Source organism: Pteronotus mesoamericanus, unplaced genomic scaffold, assembly GCF_021234165.1.
Source record: "Pteronotus mesoamericanus isolate MK-2021 breed Mesoamerican mustached bat unplaced genomic scaffold, CSHL_Meso_final contig_657, whole genome shotgun sequence".
NCBI classification, from domain to species: Eukaryota; Metazoa; Chordata; class Mammalia; order Chiroptera; family Mormoopidae; genus Pteronotus; species Pteronotus mesoamericanus.
In genome coordinates, this window is record NW_026555229.1 from 4724825 (window position 1) to 4747800 (window position 22976).

Genomic DNA, 22976 nt, shown 5'->3' on the forward strand with positions numbered 1-22976 from the left:
CTGCTGGCGAGAGCTCCACATCATCCCGCGCAAACCCGGAGTCAAGTCCCCCAGAGCAGATCGCACCCGACCCCCAGGTCCGTCCTCCCGGTCCCCGCACCTTTCGGTGTTGGACCCCGGCTCCTCTCACCTGCTCGTGCGTGCGGCGGCCGCTGGCCTCGCGCGCCCGCGGGCGCGAGCAACTGCTGTAACAGGGGACCCCGCCCACGCCTCGCAGAGGCTGCGGGAGCAGGGAGGGCCTGAGCGGTCCCGCGCTCCTATTGGCTGAGGGAGCCGCCAGTCACTCCCTCTCGCCACCTCTTTTAGACGCCCGGGACAGCCTTTGTCACCTGGACTGGGGCCACTGGGTTCTACCCACTCCAGTTCTAATGCCTACCCTGAGCACGAACTTAGGGCGTGGGTCTTGGCTTGCCCTCCTCCCACTACCGGTTCAGCACAAGGGAGCCCAGAACCTTGTCTTCTCCAGGCCACGCCAGCTACTGAGGCTCATGGAATTGCCACCCGTTCACGGTCAACCCCGAAGCCTTAGTGAGGGAAGGGCATCTGGACAGAGCGGGGCGTGAGCCTGCATTGGGCAGGAGTGGACTGGAGCCTGGGTGTGCTGCAGACCTGCTCTGTACTGCGACTGGGTGAGTTGTGTGTGTGGTTGAGGGCTGCCTTCTTGACATGCATCCCCTGTTTATGTCAGCAAATAGTCTCACTGGTCACGCAGTTACAGAAAAGTCACAGGGACCGGCATCTTGATCCAGGACACTAAGGGGAAGAAGAATCTTTTTGAGCCACTTGCTTGATGCAAACAGAGCCTTGAGACCTGCCGCTTCACATCTCAGGACTGTGGTGCAAGGATGGGGAATGGGGACATAAGGAAACTGGGGACGCTAGCGATTACAGAGGGGAATAAGGACGGGGGACATAGAAGGGCACAGACACGAGCAGAACGGGACTGTGAAAGGGTGAGAATGCCGAGGTGCTTCGAGGGAGGAGCTTGTGGGAAATGAGGTAGGAGCCCAGGGGGCCAAGTTGGCAGAAGCCACTGCCAAGGCAACCGACAAGTAAACAGGCCCGGAGGTAACCCGAGTCCCTGCAAGCGCACCATCAGAGGGATGGCCTGTCCACAATACCCGCTTGCGCCGTTCCAAGTCTTGGCCCTGGACACCTAGAGCCCTGGCTGCCTAGGCCGGGGGCCTTGAGAGGCCTGCCAGGGGATTGCAGGCACCCTTGGCTCCTCCCCTCGTCTCTCTGACTCAGGACTGAGCCAGAACTGATCCCCGAGCCCGGATTGGCTCTGGGAGGGAGCGTTGGGTGGAATCCGGAAGGCTCGGGCTGGGGGCGTCGCCTCAAATGACACCCACCGCCCTCAGGCTCTGCCAATCCCTGGGCACGCCGGGCAGACGCGCTGGTGGGGGCGGGGGTGTCCCCCGCCTCCTGAGGTTTAGCGTCACGCCCGACGTTACACGTGAGGGGAGGGAAGGAGGGGGCGACGCGCAGAGAGTAAGGCGGGTCTGAGAGCTGCAGAGGCCAGGAGCCCAGGAAAGTGTGAGTGCTGCGGGAGGGTTCTGGGGTCAGACGGGTAGGGGGCTGAAGACTGGGAGTAGAAAAGGAAGACCGTCTGCCTTCTCTGTCCTTTCCGGGTTCAGGATATATATGCGTCTTTACCTGGGGCACGAGGAGAGGTTGTTTGGGGAGAAATCTCAGGGTGGGGCTCTGTGTGGTCACACTGTGAAGTGTCCGCAACTGATGGATATGGGCTGTGGGGGTGTGTGTGTGCACGCTCGCGCACAAGTAACGGTCTTTATGGGACAGTGCATGCAGGGTGCGTCCACCCTCTTTGTATGCCAGTGTGGGGCGAGTATGATGGTGTTTTGTGTGTGGGTATGTGACTGAGTCTGTGAAAGAGGGGAGGGTGTGTCTGGCTGCGAGGGAGGAAGTGTGGCAGAAGAGGATTAGTCATTCTGTAAGATTTTGCCTGATATAGCCAGCTGGCTGTTTCAGGCTTTCTTCTCCGTGCTGGGTGGAGGGGGCGCTTACAGGATCCCACCCCTTTCTGGAGACTGGTGGCTCTGGGGAGAAGCGGATGGCTGTCTGTTCCCGCCTTGCCCCGCTGGGGAACAAGGAGAGCTCTGGGCCATTCCTCGTTGAAAACATACACAGCACACACACTCAGCTGGCCTCAGAGTCCCCTGTTTGAGATCTGGGATAGATAAGCCCTGCGGTGGCCAATGAGCTCCTGCTCTCCTCCAATCAAGAGTGGTGGTGTGGGATGGCTTCTGGTGCCTTCCCAAACAGCCTTGGGAGTTTGTATCCAAGTTCCGAGGCAGCTGGGGCCTAATGCTGATGTGAACATAGCTGTGGTGTGCATAGTATATGCATTTTTGTACATACAGAGCACAGGAGTAGCTGCATGGAATTAGTTGCTGCTCATGTATCAACCACACACATGTAAATTCTCACTCACGAAAATCTGGACCAGGCCGGAGCACAAGATCTATTTTCCTGGTTCTGTCCCACCCACCTCCTCCACCCCCAGCCTCCTCCAGTGGTGGTAGGTGCCTGGGCCAGGACAAGGCCTAGAAAACAGCTCCTCCCCCACTGTTCCTTACCTATCTGGAGTCACCTTGAGCTAGAAGGGATTGGCGATAGGCCCAGAGACCAGGGCAGGGCCACCAAAGGCTTTCCCAAGTGGAGCTCTTGGGCGCTTTCCTTGGAGCCCTCTGACTCCGGTCCCTGTTCTGCAGAAAATGGGTGAGTTGCCCTTAGATATCAACATCCAGGAACCTCGCTGGGATCAAAGCACTTTCCTGGGCAGAGCCCGGCACTTCTTCACTGTTACTGACCCTCGAAATCTGCTGCTATCCGGGGCACAGCTGGAAGCTTCCCGGAACATCGTGCACAACTACAGGTGACCCTCCGTCCCCACCTCACCCTGTACCGCAGGATCTTACTCCCTGCCATTAATGCAGTATCCCCAAGCTTGAGAGTGACCTTGTCCCACCCCTCACTCCCTGGCCCTATGCATTAGAATCACAGACAACTATGGCACAGAGCTTTAACCCAAAAGATTGTAGGTTATTTGAAGAGGTGGCCTTGATATTTATGCCTCAAAAACTATGTACAGGGACTTTTCCCACTGCTAGACTACCCTCTGCAAGGACAGAAGGGCTCAAAGTTGCGTACCAAGGAGGTAGGAGGGCATCCCCTTTGTCTCCCGGAAGGAAAACGCTTGCAATACCCCCAGGCATTTTGTGACCTATTGGAAACCACCAGTATTTGGGCATAAACACAAGGGCACCTCTCTCTGTGTAGCTAGTAGGGAAATAGAAATAGGACCCACCCCCGGAAGATTTGATTGTCTTCCAGAGACCAGGAACTCCTTCATTTTGAGACTGGGGACCAAATGCCTGGTCCTCTGCCCAGACTTTTTCTGAGCCAGATGGGCAGGGCTTGGGAGGGCACATCTGCTGCCTAGAACACCGGTCTGTCTCCTGTTGACCTCTGTAGGGCTGGCGTGGTGACTCCAGGGCTCACCGAAGATCAGCTGTGGAGGGCCAAGTATGTGTATGACTCTGCCTTCCATCCGGACACAGGGGAGAAGGTGGTCCTGATTGGCCGCATGTCAGCCCAGGTGCCCATGAACATGACCATCACTGGCTGCATGCTCACCTTCTACAGGCAAGTCCTATCCTGTGTGTCCCCGCCCTGACCACTCTGTCCAGGCTAGAGCATAGCTTGATGGCTAGGTGCTTCCTCTCTGGGCCAATGTGGGCAGAAACTAGTGGGTGGATGAGAGCTTGTGTTAGAATCCCTTGCATTCCTGAGAACTCAGCCTCCGGGTGCCCCAACCCCACAGAGAGTAGGTGTGTGTGTGTAAGTGGGGAGGGTCATTTAGGGGTCACCAGAGCAGGATTTAGGGTCATCAGCTGGCTCCCTCCTGAAGGTTTGGGAATAACCTTTGGGGTTTCATTATTGGGGTCCAAGGATGAGGGACACTGTGGAGGGGACAGAAGTAAATGTCTTTGTACCCTCAGGACGACCCCGACCGTGGTGTTCTGGCAGTGGGTGAATCAGTCCTTCAACGCTGTTGTTAACTACTCCAACCGTAGCGGTGATGCTCCCATAACTATGGGGTGAGAACTTGTCCCCAGAGACTCTTCTCTCCGAACCCCGTTGCTCTCTCCCATTCGATACTGTTCACCGAGGGCCCGTGCAGCCAGGGGCTCTGTACCCTCCTCCCCACTTTCCTGGCCTGAGGGCATGGGGTCCTCTTGTGTGTGCTTTTGGGGGCGACCTGCTCTTCTTCAAGGGGAGGGATTGGGGCTTCCAGACAAATCTACACTAAGCATGAGAGGCGTTTCTCTGCAATAAGAAACGCCTTTGGTGCTTCACGCATTGAGGATTTGGTATGTCCCTGAAAGAAAAAAACGTATGTTGGAAAAAACCTATGTTCACCTCCCCCCTTGTCTCTTGGCTTTTCTACCCATAGGCAGCTGGGAACAGCTTATGTGAGTGCCACCACTGGGGCTGTGGCCACGGCCCTGGGACTCAAATCCCTCACCAAGGTAAGTGCCCCCCACCCCCCCCATTCCACTGGTCGCCAGTCATCCTTTATCCGCTTCCTTCCCCGTCACCCCTCCACACCAGCCCACGGCCTCCTGTATCTTTTCCCAGAGTTCCTCACCACCCCATGACCCACAGGGCCACTAAACGACATCTTTCCTCCCCAGCATCTGCCCCCTCTGGTTGGCAGATTTGTGCCCTTTGCAGCTGTGGCAGCGGCAAACTGCATCAACATCCCTCTGATGAGGCAGAGGTGAGTGGCCCCGACTCCTAGCCTGCGCGTGCCCCACGTGCGCGCGCGGGCACACCACCTAGTGGTGCACGCCAGCCAGTCGGCACCGCCCTCTCCCACCCTGAGCATGAGCTGCTGGGCCCAGTTGCAGTCTGATGCCGGGGTCTGGGTGAGAGAACCGGCCTTTCAATCTCGGATTTCTGAGGGGACCCCAGGGAATAGCTGCCCATGAGGGCGTCATGCTTGGGATTTGAGGCCTGTGATCAGACCCTCACCCCCTTCCTTTTGCAGGGAGCTGCAGGTGGGCATCCCTGTGACTGACGAGGCAGGTCAGAGGCTTGGCCACTCAGTGACCGCGGCCAAGCAGGGGATCTTCCAGGTGGTGATATCAAGAATCTGCATGGCGATCCCTGCCATGGGTGAGGCAGGAGTGGCTGGGTGGGCACGGGAGGCTCGGAGAGAAAGGGGGTTTGGAGGACTCTGGAGGCAGTGGGACGAACTGCAGAGGGGGATCCTCCTTCCTTAGGGTCCCAGCTGTCACTCTCCTTACTCTCTCCCTCCCTGCCCTGCTCTCTCCTCAGCCATTCCTCCCGTGATCATGGACGCTTTGGAGAAGAAAGACTTCCTGAAGGTAGGTCACTTTCACCTCTCCTGTCCTGGAAGTAGTAGTGACTGGGAACAGAAGTGACCAGTCCCTAACCCCCTCTCTGGCCGGACCTGAACCTAAGACTTGCCACCTGTTTGCCCCACCCCGGTGCTGCCTCCTGCGCCTTCATTCATTCAGAAACAATGAATTGGGCTGGAGTGAAGGACACTGAGGGAACAGGAGGGGAAGATAAGGGAAGAAAGGAAACTGGTGTCTCTCAGAGCCTCTGAAACTCACCACGGGTGGACTGTCATAGTCGTGCTCGCTATCATACCCATGTTGTCACCTATGAACAGCAGTGAGACACACACATGCATGCACACACAAGCAAGGAATATAAGCTCTGGCTCATTCACTGGATCATTTATTCACAAACATTGATTGAACAACAACTATGCCCGTCTGAGTGACAGAATGAGGTCCCCATGGCTGGAGCAAATCGAGAAGGGCGTGCAGAGCAGGAGATACGTTTGAAAATGGACAAATTCATGTCACTGAGATGGGAGGAAGGAAGTGGAGGGTCAGAGGGGGCTTCCTGTGGAAAGCAGCTCCTGGAGGAAGTAAGAGAAGAGAAAGAGGGGCAAGGAGTGCCATGGGATCCAATTCTGAGAGGCCAGAGCAGGTAAGGGGACACTAGGGAGGATGTCAGCAAACATGTCTGGCTGGAGTGGAAGGTGGTGATTTAAAGCTACTGACCTGTTACGGGTTTTGGAGAAAATAAAGGGCCGTGTACCAGAGGCTGGAAGGTAGGACGGATGGAATAGAGCCATGGTGGGTGAAGGGCGGGGCACAGGTGGGCAGGGGACACACACCATTCTGTTGTCTCTGTCTCCCTACAGCGCCGCCCTTGGCTGGGGGCTCCACTGCAGGTGGGCCTGGTGGGCTTCTGGTAAGTGTGCAAGGGGTTAGGATGTGTGGGGGCGCCCTTTCCATGGTGGACATGGGTGGGTATTTATTGCTTTTAAGATTTTATTTATTTATTTATTCATTTATTTATTTTATACATTGAGAAGATAGGGGCCTTAGACACCCATAGGTCATATTGTGTGTATGAGGGGTTGATCCTTCCTGCCCTAAAAGGTCAAGGGTTCAGTTGAAAGTGTTCCAGTCTTCATCTATGAGAGGAAACTATGGTAATAGACCTTTTGGTACCATCCAGGATTTCATGCACATTGAATTCCTGATTCTCACCCACTGGCCGTGGAGCTCTGGGTCACTGCTTTGGAGGTTCTTTCCTCAGCCAGAACCTAGTGTCAGTGTTGGCTTTAATCAGTCTCCGCCCCTGGGGGCAGTGTCCAGAAGTGGGGTGGGGTGCAGGGAGGGAACACCCTTCGGCTGAAGCTTCACAACCTTTCCAACACTCTTCTCCCCAGCCTGGTCTTTGCCACCCCTCTGTGCTGTGCCCTGTTCCCCCAGAGAAGGTAAGTGTAGCCCCTCGGGCTTGCCTGGGGCCTCTGGACAGGTTCCATACCCCTGGAACCAGCTGCGCTTAGGGTCCTTCAGTATGGCCGTAGCGGAGTGACAGTGATCTGGGCCTTTTGCTCTTCGACGGAGAGTCTTCAGCTTGGGAATAGGAGGGATGGTGATCCCTTAGCCTGAGGGGCTTGGGTTCAAGGGCCACTCAGCCTGCCTGTGCTGTTTTGTTGCAGCTCCATACGTGTGAGCAGGCTGGAGCCAGAGCTGAGAGCTCAGATCCATCAGCAAAATCCCAGCGTTGAAGTGGTTTATTACAACAAGGGGCTCTGAGGGGGAGTCAGCCCCGGCCCCTCCCTCACCTCCTTGGGCCGCTGCATTAGTGGAGCCCTGCCGTCCTGCCACTTTCTCTTCTGCCTGGTATTGGGCAGCGGGCTTGGTGGGGAGCAGCCATTGAGACCAGCAATCCACGAGGCTGGGGGAGGTACCCCAATAAGCCTTTTTCTCTCCTCTTTGGTTCCAAAGAGAAGGGTCACAAAGTCCCTTTCTCCTGCGCTGTTTTCATATATGCATATGTGATGTGTGTGTACATGCTGTCCTGGAAGCCAGGAGAAGACATGCTGTCCTGGAATGTCCTGATATCTGGCTTCTCCTCTTGGCCTCCTGCCACCTGCCAGCCAGCTAGCCAGGCTATGGGACTTAGTTCCACTGGCCAAGTCCTATCTGGCAGCACCTCACCCCTTCTGGACATAGTAGAAGCCCCGGAGCACAGGACAGACTGAGGGACACTCACAAATCAAATGGGGCTGAATCCTTCAGGTTTCTGCTTCCTGGCTCCCAGCGCTGACACAGGAACTGGGCTGGCAGAGAAAGACATGCCACGCTAAAGGAAGCAGGGGGCTTATGGCATCCTCCACATCCTGGAATACATTTTTTTTTTCGTCTCCTCTTCTCTACTAGAACAAAGGAATGTCAGTATTCTGTACGACTCTTGCAATCTTCCCATCCACCCCTCCCCTGCAATGTGGGCATCTTCAGGCACAATCCCGGGAGTCTTGGTCCACACGGACATCATAACCTCAAATCTAAACCTACAGTCCCAACCCTCTCCCTCAACCAAAAAGCCACAGAGGCACAGAAGCATTCCAGTCCTCTTTCAGAGCTCCCCGTCGCACCCTCTTACTGAGGGACACAGCTGTGGGAGCAGTGTTTCAACTCCATAGGTATCTGAATGGATGGAACTAGTACATCCTCAAGGACTACTAGGGCCCTGAGTGTATTATCTTAAAGGAGGGAATTTTGTGTTCCTTTGATCCTTGTTAGACATTCAGCGGAATCCCACCTTAGCTCCTTCTCTTTCTTGAGGCGTGGCCCTGCTCCCACCCCCACCCTCACCCCCATCCTCACCCCAAGAGGAGGGCCCAGGCATCAATGGCTGGTCCGAAGCAGAGGTGGGCTTTGGGATGGAGTGTGTGCTGGTAAACTAAGAGTACAGACTTGGACCTTGACTCCAACTCCCATGACCTCTGGCTGAAGCGGTGGGGTGAAGCCCCAGCAGGATCCATCACGAGCATTTTCCTGCTCCCCCAACGAACTGCCACTAATAATAAAAGCTATCAAGCCATTGTTAATAAACTGAAAACCTGTCTATTCTTGCTCTTCACTTTATTCCAGGTCTTGAGTGCCCAGGAAGAGCCTCCTGCCTGTGGCCTTCTCTCTCCATCAAGTGCAGGTCTTAGTCTCTTTCTTCCCCTTCGGTAGGGAGCCTCAGCTCCCAGCAGAGGGCGCTCTGAGACTAGAAAATCAGTCCTTCATCAGCACCCTGAGTACTTAAGGAGAAGGGACAGATAGGTAGATGCCTCTAGCTTTTATTCCCGCAGCAGATAGAGTCCTGGCTTCATTTCCTTCTTCGCTAGGGGTGCTGACTCACACACTTACATAACTACTCAGGTTCTGCGGTTCTTTGTTCCCTTCAAGCTTTTGGCATGGGGTGGTAGCATCTGGTCTCCCGAGAGGCCCCTGCGTGGAGGAAGTCTGGCTAAGGACTGCCCAGCATCATCAGAGAAAAGTTGTTAGTTCACCAACACACCCTCCACATCCCTCCAAGCCCCCATAGATACAACAGGGGAATGAGTCTGGCAGGGACCATTTACCTTCAACAGCCCTTTCCTCTCTCCCAGGGCTCTCTACTTCCCCCCTGCTTAGGTAACCCCCTCCCTTTTTTTCTGGGAGAGATGAGACCAAAAGTTCATGCAAAAGTGTGCAGCTGGTGAGAGCTACTATTAAACAGTTTATAGTTACCTTTCTTACCCTGAGTCTTGGCTTTGGAAGATTCAAAAGAATAAACAGGAATGAATCTATATTGAAATCCATTCCCTACTCCCTGCAGGGAATACCTCTCATTCCCTTTTTTTCAGCCCCAAACTCTCCAACTACATGGCGGGGAGAAATCTGAATGACCCCTCAGCAGCCTGAGGTAAACCTGCTACCTTGGCCTGGGCGCACCCACTCCTCTTGGGGTGTAGAAGGCGGCTTGTATGGGGAGTGGGAGTGATACCAGCTCCTGGTTAGTGAGTCCTGCTGTGTGGTGCCAGGGTTAATGAAACAAAGTGCTTTAACTCCCTTATTGCTTTTGATTTTCACAACCACTCCTGCGAAGCCAGACATGTGTCCATTCTTAGCAACGATACAAGCTTAAAGAAAGTTGCCCACAGCTACACAGCTAGGAGGTGCTAGAGTCAGGCTTCAAGCCACGCTGTGTAACTGAAGCTACTGTGGTATGCTGCTGCTTCACCTGCCAGCTGCTAGCCAAACCTGAAGTCATTTTCCTAGTCCCTGTGACGTTCCAAGATAGCAAAACTGACAGACCCACAAGTGTACACAGATCTTGTTACTAAAGTCACCGAGGAGTTTACAAGATTGAGGGTTTTATAGCTGAAGGAGTACGAGCACAGATTCCCATTCTTGATTAAATAGAGAAACAGTTTTAATTCCATCCTGTTCTGCGGACCTGGACCAGATCCCACCAAGCCCTCTGGAGCCCTGGGTCAGTTCCTGAAGCCCCTTTCTGCAGTTACAATTCTGGCCTTTGGTAACCCTCTTGAAAAGAGGCCTTGCACTTTCATTGGCAAAATCTATGTAAGATAAACCCATTTGGGAGTGAGGTGCAGGAATCTCTGTAAGACAAAATGTTCAAAACATTGTAGAACAGGATTGCCTGTTCTCAGCAGACCACATTAAACCATGTCAGAGAGAAGACTGGCCAGGGCACCAGTGGACCAGTTAGGAAGGAATGTTTCCCTGCCGTCTCTCCTAACTCCACGCCAGCTTCTCAAAGCAAAAAACCAGCTTTAGGCTAACTTCACAGGCTCTCTAGGGGCAAATCCTAGCCAGGTACATTTTCCAAACTGCCTCCGCATACTTAGACTTTTTCTTGGAAGTCAGCATTTGGGCAGAGGCAGCACTTCTTGCTCTGGAAAGTAATCTGCCCCCATTCTTGGGCCTCCCCTCCTCCTCCTAATGCTCAGGAGCCTTCTCTGGGAGCCTGCATCTGTGTGCTTGGCGTTCCTCCCCGCCTTCTTTCCCTCTCCTGGCCTCACATGCTTCAGAGACCCCACCCTGCCCATCATTAAGAAAGTCCACAAACCTTCCTATCTCCCGGCCCAAGGTCTAAGGAGAAAAGTGGTTTGGCTCTGGAGCCCTGGCTTAGCCTGGCCATAGGAAGGGGGCCATGTATCCTGCTTTTTTCCAGGATTACTGGGACTAATGAGACCAGCATTTGAGGGACAAGCTAGTCTCTAAGGTTAGTCCCTACTGGTTAGGGAAGCTTCACTCGAGCCCTGTGGGCTCCTGCCAGTCAGACTAGTCTCGTCCCGCGGGGTCCAGAGCCCTACGGGTCAGAGCCCTATGGGTCAGAGCCCAGCACCCCTTTCCTCCCAGTCAACCTTGTCAGTGTCAAGCCAGCCCCGCCCCGGGAGTCTGTCAGTCATAGGTAAGCCACGCCTCTGGGACGTAGCCAATCAGGAGCAGAATGCTGCCCCGGCTTTGGCCCCCGGCAGTCAGGCTCAGCTCCACCTCCCTGTTTCCCGGGCAACGGCTTTAGCCCCGGAAGTCTGAAATACAATTCATCCTCCCTACCTGAGCCTGGAACCTACTTCTCAGGTCAGCTTACCATGTGACTTGAGTCCTGGACCGCGAAATCCGTTAGGTTCACTTCCCCCTGGCCAGTTTCGGAGCCCACGAGCACCTCGGGACCCTCCCTTTTGACTTCCTGCCTGGAAATCCGCGAGGTTTTCGAGGAATCACACAAGGCCTCTCCTGGGTCCCAAGCCCCGATTTTTGCCGCGGCCTCTGGGGCTCTTTCCCTTGCCTTTTGCGCCGTCTGACCCCCTCATTCCCTCCGCCCTTGCATCCCATGTTCAGGAAACGTTTACTGAACTCTCATTAGAATGTTTCTGTGCTCGGATAAAAATGGCCTGCTGGGTGAACAGATTCCCTTCCCATCTGCGGGGACACAGCCTGTACCTAGTAGTCATTAAGGCTCCACTCCCTGTTCCCTCTCGGTCAATCTCCCCACCGATTGCAGTGATTTCTGGTCCTCATGCAGGGACAAACTTTTGCTAGAAGTTGTGGCAGAATCTTGATCTAGTTGCATCATTTCCCAAAAGGGAGCTTCCTGGGCTGCTGCTTTCTCTCTTCCTGTTTACACGTTTTTTCCCCCTCACAATCAGCCCCACGCACACTGCCAGAGGGACAATGGCACCCTCCGCTTCCGGCCTCAGCCTCCTCCAGCTTCTTTTTTTTTCAATCTTTTCGGACAAGGGAGGGTTTGGAACTAAATAACGACCCAGAGAATGTGGGAGGAAAACTGCCTAGCTTGGGGTGCACACACAACCCCTTCTTTCCCCGACTTCATTCAGCCAGGAGGAAAATAACCCGTGCCTGTAACAAGCAGCTGCTTTAGGGTGAAGTGTTTGCTATGGACCAAAAGTTTGCTATGTTAATCTATAAATCAACCAATGAACCGCCTATGTTATTTTCTGACTGAAGATCTCTCCTCTTCTATCACCAGCAAGTCCTCAACTGACAATCTTCATTTTAAAAATTTATTTATGTTTGGGGAGGCATAATGATGAAAACAAATTTATCCTTTCTCATTACACTGTTAAACTTGCTTTGTGGAAATGGACAACTTTTGGGGTGGGTTAGGTGGAGGAGGGCAAAGGGGGGGGAATTGGAATAACTGTAATACAATAACAATACAAAGATTAAAAACAGAAATTGACAACTTTTATTTCCCAGATGGAGCACTTCTAGTTTGGTTTTAATTGAAGTTATTTTGTGGAAAAGAGCAGACAATAATGGTGGCTAGCTTCAGTAAATAGGGGGATGTAGTGGAGGGAGTTGTCTGTAGGCCTAAGAACCAAAGATGGAATTAACCAACTTGGCCTTGGAAAGGGCAGGAAGCTGGGCAGCTCTGGGGGCCTCAGTAACGAGTTTATGGGCACTGCCACTAAGGTACAGCTTCAGCTAGCTCCAGACTCTGATCTCGCCATTCAAAAACTGATACAAAGTAGATCAGTTGTCTATCCCTCTGAGGTGGCCAGAGGTCAGGGTCAAGTTGCAAGGACATTGAACATCATTACTTCAGGTCCACCTCTGTGGTTGGGGCTGCTCCCAAAGGAAGGCCCCTGTTGTGAGCTGGGAATCATCCTGATTGGTATTTATTACAACATGTGTTATTATTGGTCCTACACAGATGATTCTCTCCAGTTTAAATGAAGACCCTCCTCAGGGCAGGCACTGTATCTTCACTTTTTTTTCTTAATTGTGATAAAAAAAAAACATAACATAAAATTCATCATGTTGACCATGTTTAAGTGTACAGTTCAGTGGTATTAAGTGTATTCAGATGGTTGTGAAACAGATCTCCATGGCTTTTTCATCATACACATCTGAAATGTTATACTCCCTGAACAACATATATCATCAATTTTATGTGCCCATAGCATAGTGCCTGATCGACAGTAGGTACTCAATGGATATTTGCAGAATAAATGGATGTGGAATCCAAAAGCACCCTAAACCCCATTCATATGTTGGTTCTAGGTAAGATCACTAACTCAGTGGTTCTCAATCTGTTTTACTCCTCAGTGAACATAAAAAATGTGACATATTTACAACAGAGACAAGGGCTGGCAGCTTTAGTGATTTTCAGCTTGGAGGATGGGGGAATGTGTCCTCCCAGGGAGGCGTATCAGAATCTTGGGGGTAATGTGGCTTGAAAAGTTCCCCAGGCAGAGTGGAGTTTGGCCCTAGATATAGCCCTACATTGAATGGTCAGCAAGAGAAGGAGCCTAGCCCTTCCTTTTCTGTGTCTCTTTAGGAGTCCCAAAGGTAGAGGGCTGAGGGAGAGTGTCTCATATGTAATCAGAGCTACCATCTCCAACTCTGTTGTCTGTCTGCTCCCCTGCACATGTTTATGCCATTTGCCTTTGGCAGTTTGTTCCTTGTGGTGCTGACCTACCCTCCACCCCTGCGGCTTCTTGGGGCTGGCACCAAGCTTCCATCATGTAAGGCGTACTGGAAAGGAGACACCTTCACCTTATTCTAGTCCAGTTCCCACCAAGTGGTCCCTCAGCAGACTTGTTTGGGCCTCTGGTGATACAGTTTCATTTGCATGAACTCCTTTCCAGAGTACCAATGCACAGTGAGGTGGGGAGTAGTGCTGGCTAGTTGTGATGTAAGATTAAGCCCTATGATATATCTGGAAGTCTTGCTTTTTATGATACTCAAGCCTTCTGCTGAGTCTGGTTCATTGTCTTGGACTTGCTCATCACTGCTAGTGATTTTCTTTCAGGACCCCATTTCTGCGAGCTGTCTTCCAACACCTGACCCCCAGCTCTCAGACTCCCTTGCTTATATGTGAACTCCAAGTTGTGGATAAGATTCAAGTTCTTTTCCTTTGGCAATCAGATGACCTCTATTCAGTTGTCCCAAACTTTCCTAGACCACTAAGGAGGATTGTTACTACAGAAAACAGGCAGACCCCCAAAATGTGTGATTTCCAAACGATGTACTGAAGCACCCCAGGGTGCCACAATGAACTCAGAGGACATTTTAAAATTTTGAGGGAAAACCAGCCCAACAATACTTGACATCTGTTGGATACTGCATAAACTACTAACTTGAGCTCACAGTTTCAAAATCAGATTGTGATGCAGTAGTACTTTCAATGTCTTTGTAAAACTGGGGTTATTAATGGTGACAAAAGAAGTAAGGACTACACAGAAGTCATTATGGGACAGGAAATGGAGGTGGCAGTATCCAGGCTGACTCTAAGTTTTGAGAAGTTATGCAGAGCCCAACAGGTGCACACATGTCATTAGTAAGTAATTGAGATTAAGAAGGACATGAAAATATTCTTTTTTTTTTCTTCCAGTTTATACGTATTAGCTTTTCAAACAGTTACAGTGGAGTTAGGATGTAAATACTTATTAAGTTCTTTGGACCTAAGTACTTAAAGGGGACTGATATATATATATATATATATATTTGCCCCAGGGTACTGTGGACAAAATTACTGAAAATCTAGGGGGCCCATGAATGTAGGAAGTTTGGGATCCCCTGCCCTAAGTGACTGAAGAAAGAAAGGAAAGAATGAGGAAGTAGCATTGGGTTGTATTTGGGTCTCAGACCTGCCCCCTGTAAACTCACCAGGTACTATGCCTTTGTAGGAAATCTTCTCTTACTAAATTCTTAATAATTCCTTTTGGCAAGTTCTAACCTTGCTTCAGTGATCCAGGTTGTTCACAATGTGATCAGAGGGTGGTGGAGAGTCCCTAGGTACTGGGGATGGTGGTGGTAACTTGGAAGCTAGGGCTGCGTTGGCTGGTCCAGCTCAGAAGGTGAGAAGCGAGGGAGAGAATGGAGGCTGAGGGGCCCCTTCCTGCCTGGCTCTGTTCTGCATCTCCGCCTAGATTGCGCTAGGTGGTCCAGTCTCCTTAGTAAACTCGTTCTCCAAAGACCTGCCCCCACACTGCGCCCCCTGGAGGCCACATTGGGTCTTTTGGAATGGAACGAAGGGCTTTCTCTCCGCCACTGGAAACCTGGAGGCATTTGAGATCCCATCCCACGGAAGGGAGCAGGTGGCCGCCGCTGGAGACCCACGCAGGTCTAGCTTCTCCCTCCTCACCCACCCGCATCCTCAGGTGACTGGGGGGCGCCTTCGCAACGCTAAGACGGCAGAACCGGCGAGTCCCTAGCTCCCGGCTCATACATTAAAGATGCGGAGGCGTCGGGACTACTGTGCCACAAACATGAAGACAAATTTTTAATCCCGAGCAAGAAGATGCCGGGAGATGGGGGGCGCGGGAGAAAAATGAATTAGGTTTTTATTATGTGTTTTATTATGCTGTAATTGAACAGGATTAGGTGAGAATACAATATATTTCTGATGCGGCTGGAAGGGGGAGGAGGTGGGAGAGAGGCTGACAGCGAGCGAAGGGCGGCGAGGCCGGCAGGGAAGTGGGGGCTCCGTGCCTCAGTGGATCCCAGGGGAGGGCGGAGGAGCGGCGCCGACCCTCCCGGGTGAGCCCAGCGCCCCTCCCCCCGCGTCCCGGCAGTTTGGGCCAGGATGGAGGGTGAGGGGATGCTTTGAAAGAACTAGGTTAGCGACTGGTCCTGGAGCATTTGCTCGGGAAGGGGGCGGGCTTAAGAGCTGGAGGGCTGGAGGCTCGCAGGTCCGCCCCAGGAGGAAAAATGACTACGGAGGGCAAGGGGCGCGGCCATGAAAAGACACGGCGCTTTAGAGTTCCTGGAGTCCCGGGGGCCCACGAATTAATATTTGCTGCCAACATCTTCCCCCTGCCCACGTCGGGCGCAGACCGGGCAAGTCAGCAAATATCCGAGCGCCCACTTTGTGCCCTCGCTTATTGCAGGGCGACTCGGGCTCTTGGACACTCCCTCTCTCCCTGCATCTCGCCAAACTCTTGTTTGCCCTGCAAAAATCCATACTGATGCAGGTCTAACCCAGAAGGTCCCCGCCCCCTTCACCCCCCTCCCCCAGCACTACGCCCCCAGGAGGCGTCCTCAGGTAAAGGAGCCCAGGTGAGCCCGGAACCAGGCTGTCGGCGCGGGGGTGGGTGAACCCTCCTCTCGCCCCTGGAACCGTCTCCCTCCCCCGAGCTCGCCCCTGGTCCGCCCCAGCTCCGCAGCTTCATTAAGGGCCGCCGCCTGCTCCGCGTCTCACCTGCTGCAGCGCCCCTCGCGCCCCGCCAGGGACCGACTCCTGGCGGTGATGAAGAGGCCCATTAGCCGCTTCTACCTTTAGGGCGGACTGGGCCTCTCTCCCCCCTTCCCAATTAGGACATTAGAAACCGTCAACCAAGATTAATAGTTGCCCGGCTCCGGGGCAGGGAGATGAGCCCAGATACCGCTGCAGCGCAGCTCGCTCCGCGGGGCCAACCTGGTGCGGGCCGCGGGCACCGCTTGCCGCCGACACGCCTCCCTCCGCCTGCTCTTCCGGCCTCCAGGCCCACCGGAGACTCTCGGGTGAGCCCCACAAAGCGGTCTGGAGCGTCAGAGCCCGGAACCCTATGCTGAGTCTCCGACCGGGGCCTGCTCTGAGGAAAGGCGAGTCGGGGAGGAAGGTGTGCCCTCTCCAGGGTACCTTCCTAGCTTTCCCACCGCAGACTCGATTGAAGAACTTCTGGTCTTAAATGTGGGAATGACGGTGGCTTTCTCAGAGAAGCGGCCTTAACCCCGCCGTCCTCCAAGTCAATTCTTCCCTTGTTCTCGCTCATTGCTCCCTGTCACATTTTCAGTGCATGCACTATATGCGTGCTTTTACCTTTATTTGTGTGGTTGTGACATTGATGTCTGTCTCTCCCACTGGAGTGTGGGCTCCAGGGAGTAGGGACCATTGTTTTCCTCATCATGGCTCTGCAGCGCTTTTAGTAATTGTGAGATGAATGAATGAGTAGGCAACAGGCATGTTCCCTGTTTTGTTTTGTTTTATTGAAACATCTGCTTCTTATGCTACATTCCCCATCCCCTTCTTAAGCACCTTCCTAGCACCTGCATTAATATTGTAATTGTATCTTATTATTTCTCTGATTATCAGTTCCTTATCTTCTTCCCCTTGAAGAGAGAAGCTCCAGGAGGGCAGGCAAGGGCTGGGCACACAGCTGCATTCAGCCTGCCAATTAGGGAATTCAGCACTCAGTCCAACAGAATATAGTGTGTGAGGGCTCAGGAGCCTTATAACTCTTCCAACCCCATTCTTTTGGGGCCTGGAGAGGCAAAATGACTTGCCTGAGATCACACAGCCATCTAGAAGCAAAGCCAGGATGAAAATAACTTTCCTGTCTGACTCACTGTGATTTTTCTCCAAAGTTCACATCATCTGAAACTCTGAAGAAGACTCTTTATGAATTCCGAGGTTTCTAAATCTTGGGAAATGTGAGGGATAGCACCAGGTATCTCTTCTCTTGGTGATGGTGGTTTCCCAGAACTAAACCTTTCCCCCTCCCCAGGAGTTTGGGGCCCAGGGATGCCCTGTACTCTGTATCAATAGGGATTAATTCTTTTCATTAAGTCTCAACTCTAGTTTCTCTTCCTTGGATGTAAAACTAGGGGAGCCCCAGCTCTCCAGCCCGGCTGGGATGTGAACTGTTTCTGATCTCTCTCCATTACTCCCCCCACACTACCCCAGTAGCATCAGGAAAAAATGATTTGGGAGCAGAAAACGTGGGGGAACTACAGAGCAAGTGCTAAGATGGAGACAGTGGGGGCATGAACACTTCCTCCATCTCATCACACCCCTGGTGTCACCTCTCTAGAACCCACTTACTCTTGGGGGGAGGGGCGGAACTGGGTTTGGGATGGGGTTAAGATCGATACCTCACTGGGTTTTGATGACCGCAGGCTTTCACCTTGCAGATAATGGGGTGAGCGGCGGTAAACTCTCACCGACATAGCGGGCTCCCCCGGCCTTAATGAGATAATCAATACTTGTTCTCGGCTTAATTTCCATCTAATTGCTCTTTAACGACGCCGGATAATGGGCCGCCTCCTGTGAGGAGAGAGCTGGCTGGGAATCCGACCCGCCTCGGACTCCCGCCCCTCTTCCCCGGGCGGGGTGCCCTCGCGCAGGTGGAATGGGGGCGCACCACGCTCCCGGGCGGGGCTGGAGCTCCCTTCGCGCGTCTCCTCTCCCGGCGCCGCCACCTACCGGAGGCGTTCTCGGCTCCCGCTGGGGGCGCTCCAGGCCTTCGATGCTGGATCCCTGCCAAGGCTCCTGGTTCTGGGCTCGGGATTGTCCACTTGACCGGACCTCGCAACTGCGTGGCGCCCTCGCCCCGTGATGGCGCCTCATTCTCCCTGCCATCCACCGGGTCAGGCAAGTCATGTCAGAGTCCTGTAGCCAAGGTGAAAGGCCTCTGGGCCCCTTTCCCCCTTTCCCTTCTCACCTCCATGCACTGTGCAGGGCGGTGGCCCTGAGGCCTTAGGTAAATTGCTGTGTTTCTGAACCTAAGAAAGGCTCCGATCATATTTTTCCGTGAGGTAGTTGAGCTGCCTCCTGCAAAGGAACCTGTCTGGCCGCCATATACCATCAGGCAAGGAGGGGAGAGGGTCAAAAATGAGGAGGACTGAAGTGGGACACCTAGGCCCCATGGCTCAGAGGCTCACACACCGACCTTGTCTGCTCAGAGTCTGAGAGCCACCTGATTTCCACGCACCACTCCTCGTGTCCTAACCAACCATAGCCAGGAGAGTTCCTGCCAACACCAGCAGCTGATATGGACCCTAACTTCCCTCACTTCCCACCTGCTTGTCTCAGCACTAGGAGCAGCTGGAGGTTCTCCCAGAGGCCTCCAAAAGTCCCAGCTTCACAGGGGATTAACCTGCCGGTCCCCACAGTGGCATCTCTCCTCTTCTCTTGATGTCAACCCTGAAGCACTTCGGTCTCAGGTGCTCAGATGACATGACCAACAATGTTCCCATCATCTCCCCTCACCTCCTAATCTGTCCAGTGTGGGCACACACACACCTGCATTTCTAGAGCTTGGCTCCTGAATCTTTGGTACTAAAATTTATAAAACACAAGCTGAAGTTCTGGCTGCAGTTGCACTGAAGTTAGGGTGACAAAGATACAGTGAGAGTGTTAGACTAGTGTGGTGATTTAGAATCAGGCCTTGGGCCTAGGCAGCCCCAGGTTCAAATCTTGACTCTGTGCATTAATGGTCAGTATGACAGGGGGCAAGCCTCAGTTTCTCATTTAAAAAATAAGGCTCATAATCTTAACTTTGTAAGTCTAAAATAAGATAATGTACATAAATTGCTTGCTGCAGTGCCTGGCACACCAAACCATTTGCTAAGTAGCAGCTATTATTATATAGTAGTTATTATTGACAGTTAGAGCTGAAGGAATCATCTAGTTCGAGGATCATAAACTCAGAGGCTGCAGAAGCAGGCAGGAATCCTAAATCAGGGAAGTAGGCCAGGTCAGGACTGTGGTAAGCTGGACAGGGCCAGCCTCTCCCAAAGCAGCTTCAAGTACATCTTCAGTAGTTTCTAGGCAGACCAGATTTCTGGTTTTTCTTTTCTTTTGTCAAGAGAATTTGCAGCACCAGAAGCTTAGATATTAGCTCTAACTTTTCTTACTTCCCACCACCCTATCTCAGCACTAGGAGAAGCTGGAGGGTTTCCCCAAAGCCTCCCTGAACATACTGGCTTGATAACTCTAGCCCGCAAAATCTGGATTTTTCTGTAAAATTTCATATAATTTAAAGAATGCCAATTAAGTAAAAAATTTAAAACTCTGCCAAACACAGTATGTCTGAAGGCAGAATTCACCCTCATTTCTCAGAGAGCTGAGGTACAGATGTGTCATAGCTGCTGGCAAAGCTGACTGGAAGCCTAGATTCTGAGTTCAAATAAGAACTTCTCCTAGGAGGCCCCTCCTAGACCATGGGCCTTTTCAGCTGCCACCCACTGCAGGTGCTGCCCACTCTGCCATAGGGGCTGCGTCAGTACTTGGCAGCCCCTGAGGCACAAGGCCTGGGTCATGGCAGCCTTCTCTCTTCTGATAAATCCAATTCTTTGAAAATGTTGTTGCCCTGACCAGTGTGGCTTAGTTGATTGGGCATCATCCCGCAAAGCGAAAGGTCACCAGGTCAATTCCCTGTCAGTGCACCTGCTTCAGTTGTGGGTTCAGTCTCTGGACTGGGCACATGGGAGAGACAACCAATTGATTTTTCCCTCTCACATCAATGTTTCTCTCCCTCTCTTTCTCCATCCCTCCCCCTTTCAAATAAATAAATAAATAAATAAAATCTTTAATGTTGTAGAGGGCACTGTGACAGCCAGTCAAGTCTCAGGATCCTGGAGATCTCAACTCCTAATTTAAAGCTCTTTCTTTCTTTCTTTCTTTCTTTCTTTCTTTCTTTCTTTCTTTCTTTCTTTCTTTTTATTCTCTGTTTATTTCTACATAGTTTGTAATTCTTCCTCCTTTTTTTGTTTTTATTTTTTGTTTGTTTTTAGAAAGATTTTATTTATTTATTTTTAGAGAGAAGGGAAGGGAGGGAGAAAGAGAAGGATAGAAACATCAATGTGTGAGGGATACATCAATTGGTTGCCTCTTGTTTGCCCCGAACCAGGAACCTGGCTTGCAACCCAAGCATGTGCCCTGGCTGGGAATCAAGCCAGCGACCTTTTGGTTCACAAGCTGCAGGCCAGCACTCAATCATGTTAGCCACACCAGCCAGGAACTTTTTGTTGTTTTTAAATCATTTTTTTTATTTTTCAGTCACAGTTCACATACAATATTATATTAGTTTCAGGTGCACATCGCAGTGATTAGACATTGTATAACTTACTAAGTGATTATCCTGATGAGTCTCATACCCATCTGACACTATACATAGTTATTAGAATATTATTGACTATATTCCCTGTGCTATACTTTACATCCCCATGACTATTCTGTTATAACAATTTGTACTTCTTAATCCTTTCACCTTTTTCACCTATCCCCCCAGCCTATCTCCTATCTGGCAACTGTCAAAATGTTCTCTGTATCTATGAGTTTGTTTCTGTTCTGTTCATTTATTTTGTTTTCTAGATTCTCTTAATAGATATGTATTTATTGCCATTTTATTATTAACATTTTTTAATCTTTTTTTCCTTCTTCTTAAAGAAGATCCTTTAACATTTCATGTAATACTGGTTTGGTGGTGATGAACTATAGCTTTTTTCTTGTCTGGGAAGCTCTTTATCTGTTCTTCAATTCTAAATGATAGCTTTGCTGGGTAGAATAATATTAGTTGCAGGTCCCTGCTTTTCAGCACTTTGAATATGTCTTGCCACTCCCTTCTGTCCTGCAAAGTTTCTGTTGAGAAATCAGCTAACAACAGTCTTATGGGAGCTCCCTCGTAGGTAACTAACTGCTTTTCTCCTGCTGCTTTTAAGATTCTCTCTCTTTAATCTTTTGCATTTTAATTATAATGTATCATGGTGTGGGCTTTTTGGGTTCATCTTGTTTGGGACTCTCTGCACTTCCTGGACTTGTATATCTATTACTTTAACCAGGTTAGGAAAGTTTCTGTCATTTTTTTCAAATAGGTTTTCAAGTTTGTGCTCTCTCTCTTTTTCTGGCACTCTCATGATACAAATATTGGTATGCTTGAGGTTGTCCCAGAGGCTCCTTACACTATCTTTGTGGGGTTTTTTTAATTATTATTTTTTTTTTGTTTGCTTTTCCAGTTGGGTATTTTTCCTTCCTTATGTTCCAAATTGTTGATTTGATTCTCAGCTTCATCCATTCTACCATTTATTCCCTGTAAATTATTCTTCATTTCAGTTAGTGTATCCTTCATGTCTGACTGGTTCTTTTGTATGATTTCTATGTCCTTTGTCATGCTGCTGAACTTCTCACTAAGTTCCTTGAGGTTCTAAGTAACTTTAGCACCCTTATAACCATTGTTTTGAATTCCCTATCTGGTAGTTTGCTTGCCTGCATTTCATTTAGCTCTTTTTCTGGAGATTTCTCCTGTTCTTTCATTTGATAACTGTTTATTTGTCTTTGCATTTTAGCTGCTTCCCTATGTTTGTTTCTATGTATGAGGTAGGGCTACTACGTCTCCTGGACTTGGTAGAGTGGCCTTATACAGTAGGTGTCCTGTAGGGCCCAATGGTGCAGCCTCCCCAGTCATCTGAGCTGGACACTACAGGTAAGCCACTGTATGGGTTGCGTGCACTGTCCTGTTGCTGTTCAGCCTTGATTGCTGTTTGTGTCACTGGGAGGGACTGACCCCTAGGGTGATGGGCTTCAAGGATGGCTGCAACTACAGCAAGAACCTGCTGTACAGGGGGCAGCCTAATGAAGAAGGACTTGCTTCAGTGGGGCTTTGGTGCTCACTGAGTCTGTCCCTTAAGTGTGTCACTCATGGAGGTGGTTGGGTTGTAATCTGGCATGGTCTGAAGTTTCCACAGGGTGCACTGGCTCTGGGGCCCCCTGAGAGGTGCAAGGTCAGCCATGCCTGTGCCCTGCCTGGGGCCACTAAGCACAAGCTACAGAGCAACCTGCTGATGGCTGCTACTTGAGCTGGGCTTGGAGGTTCTCAGGAGAGGCCAAGCTGTGAACCAAGGTTGGCTGTCGTTAGTGCCTGTCCTGGAGCCACTTAACAAGAAGTACAGGGTATGCAGAGGCCATCTGCTCCTTGTTAGAGATTTTAGGAAAGTCCAAAACATGAGGCAAGAGAGGACATTTGTATGCAAAAGCCACTGGAAACAGCTTAGGTGGGCCTGCAAGTTGGGTGGGGTAGGATCTAAGGGAATCACCAGGGTGGGCTGAACAGTGTGAGCCAGGTTGATGGAGACTTGGTGCCCACCCACAAGCTCTGTTGGAGTGTAGGTCTCAGAAAAAGAACAATGGCCTCTGCCAGCACTCTGGTCTGGTGGAAAGCTCTTGCTCTGATGCCAGACAATTCAGTTCTTCCCTGTATGTTCCTGGTTCCTTTCAAACTGCTGCCTCAGTGTTTGAATTCAGAGGGAGTGAATCCAAGTAACTCTGTGGATGGGCCTTTTAAGAGGAACTGTCTGGGACTTCAGAAACCCTCCATCTCCCTC

General features: G+C 51.3%; 1 protein-coding gene across 3 annotated transcripts; it reads left to right on the top strand.

The window, feature by feature from the left end:
* The first annotated feature begins 343 nt into the window (after positions 1-343).
* On the top strand, positions 344-8505 carry SFXN3 (sideroflexin 3). Of its 3 annotated transcripts, none has more exons than XM_054581384.1 (11): positions 344-629; positions 2736-2899; positions 3499-3669; positions 4026-4124; positions 4481-4556; positions 4722-4807; positions 5078-5205; positions 5368-5417; positions 6272-6321; positions 6806-6853; positions 7082-8505. In XM_054581384.1, exons 2-11 carry the CDS (start codon positions 2739-2741, stop codon positions 7176-7178), a joined length of 966 nt encoding a protein of 321 aa, XP_054437359.1. In that variant the 5' UTR covers positions 344-629; positions 2736-2738; the 3' UTR covers positions 7179-8505. The 3 variants fall into 3 exon arrangements, with proteins under 3 accessions (XP_054437359.1, XP_054437360.1, XP_054437361.1); XM_054581385.1 differs by lacking the exon at positions 344-629 and adding an exon at positions 1459-1536; XM_054581386.1 differs by lacking the exon at positions 344-629 and having other exon boundaries at positions 2838-2899; positions 3585-3669.
* The last annotated feature ends 14471 nt before the right edge of the window (positions 8506-22976 follow it).

What these genes read in the sequence shown, in the direction of transcription:
- SFXN3 (XM_054581384.1), top strand. Translation starts at nt 2,739, where the DNA reads ATGGGTGAGTTGCCCTTAGATATCAACATCCAGGAACCTCGCTGGGAT. An exon ending in TGCATGCTCACCTTCTACAG is followed by an intron (nt 3,670 to 4,025) that starts GCAAGTCCTATC and finishes TTGTACCCTCAG; the next exon opens with GACGACCCCGACCGTGGTGT. An exon ending in ATCCCTCTGATGAGGCAGAG is followed by an intron (nt 4,808 to 5,077) that starts GTGAGTGGCCCC and finishes TTCCTTTTGCAG; the next exon opens with GGAGCTGCAGGTGGGCATCC.